Below are 10270 nucleotides of genomic sequence, written 5' to 3' on the forward strand. Positions count from 1 at the left end.
ATAATAGTAGCTGTGCTGTAAGGCTAGATCAAGCATAGTTTTATAGCTGTTTTTTCAGTCTTTTACATAGCACTGCATTTTGCAGCTAGTTCAGTAACTGCAGATCCAATACCTTAATGGCTTTCTTGGTGGTTTGTTAAAATGCTTGCCTAAGCAATGTACCTTTCTCTAATGGTCTCTGGGTCTGTTCCACCTGGCACAGTGTTTCAGTTCTGTCACAGACTCACACATAAGCTGAGTCACTTGACTGAGTCCTGCCAAAGTTAGGCATGCTCATTCTTGGCAGGTCCTTATTTCTGATTTCATATATGGATTTCCTTTTTGCCTGTACTCCTCTCACTGCCATTTTGATCTTTCTCCAGCCCAAGTGGTTCAGTTCTGCCAAATTGAGCACCACACAAATCCCACTGACAGCAAACATGAATACCAAGAACACAGTCTTCTCAGTGGGTCTAGAGACATAGCACTCTACTTCTTTAATGCAAGGATATCTGTCACATTCGTACATGGAAGGGACATTGAATCCATACAGAAAATACTGTCCCACTAAGAATCCAATCTCTAGGGCATTTCGAAAGACCACTTGGATGATATAAAATCGAGAAATGCCTTCTTGCCTCCTCATCTTTGATTTTGTAGTTCTGATAGCAGGATTGGGGATTTCCTTCACTTCTAAGCAGTCTGGTTCTGCCTCTTTGGTGGAGTTCTCAGTGTTCTGCAGCACCCCATTGACAATCGTGTTCTTGATTTTCTTACTGTCCTCACGCTTCATTGAATCCTGGTCCCTCTCCAAGGTGAGGAAGACAGTGGAGTACCTCCGTTCCCTCTGCTTAGCAGACTGGTGAACAGAGTACGTTATGAAGCAGAGACTGGGAGTGCACACCATGATGATCTGGAACACCCAGTACCTTATATGAGAAATGGGGAAAGCCTGGTCGTAACAAGCCTGGTTGCAGCCTGGCTGCAGTGTGTTACAGACAAACATAGTTTGCTCGTCATCGTACACCGTCTCCCCTACAATGGCCACAATGAGTATCCTGAAGATCACCACCACGGTCAGCAGAATCCTGGAACAGAGAGGCCCGTCAGTGCGCGCCGCCGCCGCGCCGCCTGGAGCTGTCCAGTGCTGACCGGGGCCCCGGACTGCGGCTCCCCCGGCCCGGTTCCCGTCAGCGGCGGTCCGGCACCGGCGGCCGGCGGCGGCAGCCCCGCTTCCGCGCAGGGGATGCGCAGCCTGCGCGGCATCGCCTCGGCGCGACCGTGTGCGGCCGTGCGAACCCGCCGCTGTCAAAAATCTCAGGCGGCCGTCAGGATGCCCCCCGCCCCAACCTCCCTTTGGAGGAAAAGCAGTCACACGGGCCGTTAGGGTCCCCGAAAGCACGGGAGGGAGAGGCACGGGGTTGCTCCGGCCGTGGGACCCTGATGGCGGCGGGGTGTCCCCGATGGCCGCCCGCTGCCCCACGGCTCCTCGGGGACAAGGACGGCGGCGTTTGCAGTGTCCCCGCGCATCACACACACAAACTCAAGGCACCCACTGCACGGGCCCACTGGGGACGGTGTCCCACACGGCCGAGACCCGGCGTGTGCCGCCGACCCTCGCGCCCGCCCGCTCGGACAGAAGGGGATACCACCGTACCCCCCGCAGCTCCCCCGAAGTCCTTACCTCCCTATCATAGTAGAATGCTGCTGCACGGCAGCTTCCAGTAGCCTCTCTAGAATAGTCCATTCCCCCATCGCTGTTCATCCGGAGACAAAGACTTTGGCAAGCGGAGGGGATTTTCACTTCGTCCTTCCTTTTCCTATCTCCGCCCCCCCCTCCTTTTTTTTTAGAGGGAGGAAAAACAAACGAAAGAGCAACCCCTCTCTACCGCCCGCAGTCCAGTGAGGGGAAGGCGGGTGGAGGTGGCAGCCCTGCCGGAGGACTCAGAGCTCGGCTCAGCAGCGCTAGGTTCGGCTGGACTCGGCTCGGCTCGGGGCCCCGCGGCGGCCGCCACCAGCCCGGTCCGCTCAGCTCGTGGCGCGGCGCGATGCGGCGGACCCGCGGCGTGGAGGGAGGAAGGTTGGCTTTTAATGTCTTGCTGCCTCTAATCTGCCTTTAAGTAGTCTCCGCTTGCGTCACTGACAGGTTGGTGGAGAGCAGCCAAAAGCAGGGCTCGGATTTTCTCATTTTTATTATTCCGGTGAATATAAATAAATAAATGCAATAAAATAAATGAAATAAATAAATGAGGAGAAGGAGGAAGAGGCGGGGGGCGGAGGAAGAGCTGCCCCAGCCGGCACGAGGTTAGTTGTGCAACCGAGCGCCTCCTCGCCGGCGCACCCCGGCCGGGCACCCGCTGCCCCAGCGGCCCCCCCCCGCCAGCACAGCCCGGCGCTTCGCCGGCGGGACCAGCTCGTCCCGACCCGCCCCGGGAGAGCCGCCCCGTCAGAGAACGGGCGCTGCCCCTCGGCTGCTGGTTTGAAAAGCTGCTCTAGGGCGTGACTTTGACACCGTGGTCCCTGCAGCCACGAACGCCCGGCTGCCGGGAGGATTCCGGGGGACTGCGAGGCTCTGCTTCCCTCCCTGGCGGCTGTGTTTTCTGCCACTCACAAAAGAGAGGTGTCATACAGCAATGACCTTACCTGTTAGAACTGCTTACCCTTGGAAGATACTGCACTTAGAACTGCATCTTCCTTCTTGCCTGATTCCAGATATAAGAAACGCTAAGGTGAAATTAAACGTATTTATAGGCATTTCAGAGAATTCTGAGACTGAGACTGGATTTATGCTACGAAAACCAGCAGACATTCACACAAAGTGTCTCTAAACAGCATGAGAATAAAATATCTTTGATAAATTCCTGCATTATAATCAGCCCACATATTTATTCCCATAAACTACTATAATGTGTTTAATTTTTTTTTTTATTATTATTTTTATTTTACAGATACCCTTAGAGACTGTACCTGAGACACCACCAAACAATTCCACACAAAACACTGGCACCGACTGGAATTGACTGTTCTCTGGTGGAGAAGCATAAAATATATTCTGTATATTTCAATAAAGATTAAATAAAGCTTCATACTTGCTGTTCTTTTTGCTCAACTAATCTCATTAAAAAGCAACATAAGAAAAATTCTAGTCAGTCTGATCATATTGCTTCTACTGCCAAACTCAGTAAAATCAGTCTCTTTCAAAAGCAGGACTGTTGAGGCCATTGTAAACAGTGTAGTTCTTTGTTTTCTTAGTAGCTCTCATGAACCAATTCGTGTTGTATTAACAATGTTAAGTGTTTTCTGAATAGATAGGTCCATGCTTCATCTGTGCAGAGGACATCTGTGTGTTTTAGACACCCTAAGGTTTGTTATCTTTACATTTGGAGTGTGCAGATGGTCTCTGATTCACATGATTGGGCCAGTTGCCTGATTGGATCCCCAAATCTTCAAGTTATTGAAGTATCAAATAAGATGAGATCAATTAATACCTCTGCACAGAAATCTGCAGATTTTTCCTGTCTCTCAATCATGAGTTTCTGAAGAAGCATTCAATAATCTGAATTGTTTCCTTCCCACACTGTTAGGAAGTACTGGGACAACTGAATAATCACCTTTTTTTTTTTTTCCTTGAAATCTGACTGCATTATTCTCAAAAACTGGTTCTCACAATTCCTGTATTTGTTTTTTGCATACAGTTTCTAAAACTTGCCAATGCAGCAACACTGTAACTACAAAGAAGAGGTAGCTTCTTTTGTTTTAAGAGGACTGTAGTATCTATCCATCTAACCTGGCAGTTGAGTGTCTCATATGAACCCCAAAGTATATGTTTGGAGACGGATCTGAAAATGGGAGAAATCAAAGCAGTAAAGGAAACGGTAATGCATGTGTAGAAGAAGAGAGGGCAGGGGATACACTAAGAAGCTAATAATGATAATCCTATTTAGCAAACCAAACAGAGAGAGAAAGCCCATGATTGAAATTACTGAAAAGAGGAGACAAGATTTTGGTCCATAAACAAAATAAGAATTTCCACAAAGGAAAGCTGTTCTTTAGCACTGGGATATAAACCCACTTACCTGGGCTCTTAGGACCAGTAAATGAAATGGACATAAATTCTGATCATATAAAACGCTGGCTTATTAATGAACAGTTAGACAGTGTTTGCTCTGTGTGATGATTTCTACTTACTACTGACAGCCCAGCTGTGGAGACATGGACGGGAAATACCATAAATTAATGCTGCTAACATGTATGCACTGTTATGAAATTGCTTTTGATTTGAATATGGTTCAAAGTTAAGTACTTTGAGGCCTGCTCTTACAGGAGTTGCACCTCATTCTGAAATAGCTGACGTCTCCTGCAGTAACTTCATACCCCTCCCCGCAATCACCTTCACAAGAAGGCTACTTAGCCTTAGAGCTGAAGAAGTTAACTGAGCTTCAGACCTTAGAGAGTTTGGGAAAAAAATAATTTCAGCAATGAGAGTCTCTTTCATGATGCTAACATATGTTTTAAATGACTAGAAAACTCAAAGGAGTTTGATGTATCTCAAACATACATGTACAATTTCTAGAACTATGAATTGCTATCCTTAATTTGAGCCCTGAGTTATTGTCAAAATAGAAGTAATAAGAATCAATGTGATGTTCTCTGACTGTTTAGTGCAACAGTGAAAAGTGTATGAAGAATGTAATTATTTGAATTTTCATCACCCATTACACGTGTAACAGCAACCCATGGACTTATCTGACAAATTTTCTAAATCACAAAGTGCTCAGACTATGTATAGTCATGATTGTAAGAGAGAGTTGTAGACATAAGAAGATTTTCAGCTTCTAAAGGTTCATCTTAGGTTTTACACCATTCCCCTGAATGCTTCAGCCTATGGTAAAGCTGGGATTTGCAGAGCAGCAAGCTGCCAAGCATGCTGTGGATGTATATTGCACAGTGTATGGTATTCACATTAGAAAACCATGCCGATATTTCATTCACAAACATCCAGAATTATCAAAGCTTTATGTCTCCCAGCTTACAAGGAACCATTTCCTAATGAAGCAGCAATACCAGATTGCAGCAGGGCCAAGCCTATCCAGTTCGATTTTTTTTGTTAGTTACATATAAAGGAAACAAAATCAGCTTCTTGGGCAGGAGGGTTTATTTTTGTTTGTTTTACTTTGCATTTTAAGGGAATGTGTATTCCTCTACAGACAGAATTCAATATAAAGTCTGCTGTTCCTAATAGGAGCTCAAACAAGCTTTGCAAAAAGAAAACTTCAGAGTCTGCACATGTTCAAAGATGCAATGATCATTTGTGATAAAATAATACAGACTGAGTTGATCTTGGATTAGGTTTGAACAATGAGACTGTATGTGTCCTCAGTTTGATGCCAAACCAAGGTTAATCTGTCTCTAAGAAGCTGTAGGCCAGATTCTCTCTAAGAAATCCAACCCTTTTGCCCTGATCTGGTTTTGTAAAGGGTCCTGAGACCAGGTTGCAGACTCCTCAGGTATGGAGCGGATCACACCAGGAGCAGAGCTGACTCATTTGGCTTGCCCATCAGACCCCCTGCAGGTGGACAGCATGACTGGGGCAGGATGAAGAAGACACACAGCTAGTGCCATGCCTGCTGTCAGACAGTGTCCTCGACAACAGTATTTCCCTGCCTCATTTTCTATACTGAGGTTTCCTAATGTAAAAACAGAATACTGAATTTACACAAGCCTTCCCCAAGTACTACCTCCTTTCAAAGTTATATATTCATCCTATAGTTATTCCAAAGAAAAAAATCCAAATAAAAAACCTTAAAATCAAGCTATATATTTTAGTACTATACCAACAATCTTCCTCGATGATCTTTTTTCTCAGTTGTTCACAGCGGATCCATAATTGCAGCAAAGAAATAAATGTCATATTTAGATTCCAAAACTGCATGACAAATGACTGTATTTCATTATTATATTGCAAACCACTGTTTCTGCCAATTATAGCAAACTGGGAGCAAAGAAAGGGGTTTTAATTAAAGACTGTAAGATAAAGACAATAATGGGGTTTTCTTTTAGAAGTTTTTTGTGAAACGTGTTGCCCCATATCTGCTTTGTGACTGCATTTTCTAGTTAGTGTCTCAAAAGAGATTTTTCAGCATTACTTTCATAAAACAGTAGAACTTTCTTTGAAAGATTGATATCATAAGTGCTTCCTTTCTGATAGGATTTGGTGTAGTCCATGAAATGTAAATCATTAGCTACTAAACTGAAAATGCCTTTTAAAGACCTCTCATAGCCATCTGCTAAGCTCTGTTTTCATTTGGTGCCATGTGTGTATTAATGAAATGATTGCATCAGATTATATCTTTTATTCATAAAATCATCTAGGTCATCTGCTTCCACCTCCACTTTCTCTCTCATTAAAATGAGTATTTGCGTGTATGTTGTCCCCAACTGTATGAGTACAATCCTAGCTGCAGTCAGCTGTTATGTGCATCTTAATGAGAAATACCTCTCTGTTTTTTTCTTAAATAAAATTCCTTCAAAAGACAACTCTAGTCTTTCACACCACAGAAGGTGCATTTTTCCTACAGTTTGAAAAATAAAGACTTCTCAAAAGCTATGAGATCGGGATGTACTAATAACCTCAGTCCTTCACAAGAGAAAGTGACGTTTCAAGAACACTGTAATTTTACTGTCAAGAAATAGGTAGCACACTCTTCACACCTGGTCAGCAGTGTTTGTGTCAAAGCTGTCAATAACAGGGCAAGCAACAGTGTTCATTGTCATGAAGATGCAATATAGCCTGCATTTATACTTTTAACGCTTGAGAACAGCAAGATGTCAGGTGAACAGAATTCAAGGCTTTCCGCAACGCATAAACCCTATTATGCATCAGGGATTCATATCTGCTACTGAAGAATGCTATAAATTGAATATTTTTCAGAAAATCAATGAAAGTTGACAGTAAATAAATAATAAAGCTACGAATATTCATGAGCTTTTAAAGTGAGGGCTCATATGTCATGCTGAATTTTATAACTATACTTACCAAGGCGGGTATATAAGAAATATTAATGAGGAGAGCCGACATTAAGTAAATATTCCACAATGTTTTGAACGAAGAGAATTTAAAATACCTAAATGTAACTGCTTTAACTAAAAAACAAATGTGAAGTATCATACTTTTCTAGTTGCAGCATATTTGATTCCCCAACAGATAAAATCACTCAAGCTTCATGGGGGTCTTGTCATCTGTCCGCAAGGACCTTCTCATGAAAAAAACTAACAGTTCAAATCAATTTCCTTGGAAATAATTTGGACATATACAAAAAATCACAATTGCATATACTTCTGGCATATACACAGCTCCCAATACAGCAGAGTCCGCACTTCTTGCAGACTCCTGAGAGTAAAGTCCAATTTGTTTGCAGACAAGCTCCAGCTAGAAGAAGGAAAACTTCATGGAATCAAATCATTCTGAATTGACAGGCTCTGGAAGGAAGTACAAAAGAACTAAAATATTCCAGGAGCCAGACCATCTGCTGCAGTCTCCTGATTTTCTCTTCTCTCTTTCACGAGTCTCAAAAGAGCACTCATTCTACTAAAGCATCCATTAATGCAGCTTCATGGACTATGATGGTTTACACATAAATGTGTGAGCAAATTTCATGTGGATTCCCATTATAGCTTACTTTAAGGTTCCATACTCACCAAAGAGCCATTCAAAAATGCCTTGGACAAGGAAGACTATGAAGGGTTTCATATAACCAGATTTAGTGCACATTGTAAAGATGCAAAGAAACACATAATAATAAATACAATATGTGAATGAAAATGATCTTTCACTGGTGAAAAGCTGGTTTGGTTTTTTTTTCCTAGAGTCTATTCTTTCAAACATACATATTCCAAAATATATGCAGCCCTATATAACAGATTAGTGCATTATGGTAAAATACCAGTCAATTATGCAGCCACTGTGTTAGAACCAATACAGAATATCGGCAAGACTCAGTTTGGCAAACCTTATTTTCCTCTTTTCCTTAGAAATCAAAAGGAATTACGAATTGTAATCGGAAGAAGCTTAAGGTTTTTTTTTGTTGTTGTTGTTGTTTTTTAATAATTAAATAATTATAATTTTTAATCATTAAATAATTATAATTTTTCAAAGAGTAAAAATACATTTATTTTCCATTTAGATTGTAATATCTCCATCCCATGGTAGTCAATTTTCATGCTACTAATGGCAATTCTTACTGACTTTAGTGGACCCAGAATTTAAAAACCCTTAGGATCTTATTTACACCAGAACAGGTTTAAATCTCTAATGGTAGAATACAGATTATGAGAAAGTTAATGAGTGCTTCAGAATACGCAGAACAGCAAAAAATAAGATTAAATAAATAGAAATGAGTCCTCTAGATTGGAACTCTAAGCAACATTTTGATGTTTCTTGTATTCCACAGCAGGGGAAAAAAAAATCGTGCTTATTTCAGTATGAATGCATTACATCAAGCATATTTTTTCAGACCTACTGCTTTGCTTTGCCTTGTCTACATGTATCTTCATCCAAATGCTGAATCCCTATACTCCTGGCTGTATTCAGTTCAGTGACGTGATTTACGGCACAGTTGCTTTCCTTTGTTTTGATTGTTACACCACCATATGTCTTCAGTATTCCTGGTGCCCCTCACTTTCCTCCTCTCCCTCCCCATCTCACCAGCCTCAGAAGGGAATTGACATTACATTAAAGCATCCCTTCAGAGGCCAGGCTGAAACAATCCCTTGAAATAACTAGGGCAGTCAAATGATTGATTTGAAAGTAAACTATGCCAGTGAGCAGGAGTGAAAAGGGGAAGCTTAGTAAGAAATTGAGGGGATTTTTTATCCTCCTGCCATTAAAATATTCTACAGTTGCAATTAAAATGTCTGAAATATATTTGATACTAAAACAATTTCAGATATATAAGGTATAAATGTGTACACACACATAGATGTGTGTGCAGACTTATGCATATGTTTTATAATTAGTGTCTTTGCATGACAGATTGCAAAAAGAAATATAAAATAATATTTAATAGAGAATTCCATAGGAACTCATATTCTCTATGAAACCTCTTCTATAAGATTATTGAGGTCATTTAAATGACCTGTGCAGGGAGAATAGATTTAAATTCCACATGATTTTAGACTTTGTGCCAGGTAATACCCTAGGTTAAGCTATTGAGTTGAATTTTCTGTGACATTAATATGCCCGGATCAAGAATATACAGTCATGGGTTTGAAAGATGAATCTGACATATTTTGTAGAGTTCATGGAATATTAAAAAAAAAAAAAAACAACAAGTGAATTAAAAGTTTTATAGACATTCAAAAGTGTTAATTTTTTAGTCTAGAGTCTTAAGTCTAGTCTACAGATCTACACACTTTCACTGGAAAATACTCATTCATAGACCCAGAATAGTTTCCCAGACTCATTACAATCATACACATCTGGTGTTTCACAGGTATAGATTTAAACTGGCATTTTTGTGAGTTTCACAACTATTATTAATAAGCAGCATCCACTCAGTGCTGTGGAGTGTGCTTTGTTTTCAGAACACTATTTGTTAATATTTCCTAAACAAAAAGTTTTCCAGGATGTGCATTTCATTACATTTTTGTAATGTTCCTGTCACAAAATTGAGCAAAATCAAACTTGGAATATCAAAATTTTCTGTGAATCAAAAGTCCTGACTTTTATTAAGTTGTGATTACAGTACTCAATTTCTTCTATCCCACAGAAAACTGAAGTGGTTACCTACAGATTTTACAAAAATATTTCATGTTCTGAAATATTCAATTCAAAACCATATTTGCCAGAATCTACTAGAGATTATGTATTTTTGACTATGCCACAGGAAAGACTTTGTGACAGAGCAAGAGAAAAAGATGAATTCAATAATTCATAAAACATTGTATAACACCTACAACTGCATGATTTATTTCTGAGCTTTTAAGAAAAAGACAAATCAGCATTATGTGTAATGTTGCTATGGTATTGGAAGTTACAGTTTACTTTTCTAGATAACAGTGAAACCCACGTAATTTCTCACTTAGGTCAGAGTTGCTCAAGGACTGCATTGATTTACACACATCCTATGCAAATCTGTCCTCATTTTAACCAGATATTTACTTTGCATTTTAAATTTAGAAATTCTGCTTTGCAGCTGTTTGCAACCTCTTTCACACTTTCCTGTAACAAAGTGGGGACCGTTTTTCTGTGAGAAACATAACCAAATCATTGATTTATAGAAAAAAAAAACAA

At 40.9% G+C, this 10270-nt stretch overlaps 1 protein-coding gene across 1 annotated transcript; it reads right to left on the minus strand.

Moving 5' to 3' along the window:
* Positions 1–223: 223 nt before the first annotated feature.
* GJD2 (gap junction protein delta 2) lies at positions 224–1734 on the minus strand (the record flags this gene model as incomplete). The annotated part of the gene is made up of 2 exons (XM_080345729.1): positions 224–1067; positions 1664–1734. The coding sequence occupies 2 exons, from the start codon at positions 1732–1734 to the stop codon at positions 224–226; spliced, it is 915 nt and encodes a 304-aa protein (XP_080201855.1).
* Positions 1735–10270: the final 8536 nt, after the last annotated feature.

Source organism: Nesoenas mayeri (assembly GCF_963082525.1).
Source record: "Nesoenas mayeri genome assembly, chromosome: 5".
NCBI classification, from domain to species: Eukaryota; Metazoa; Chordata; class Aves; order Columbiformes; family Columbidae; genus Nesoenas; species Nesoenas mayeri.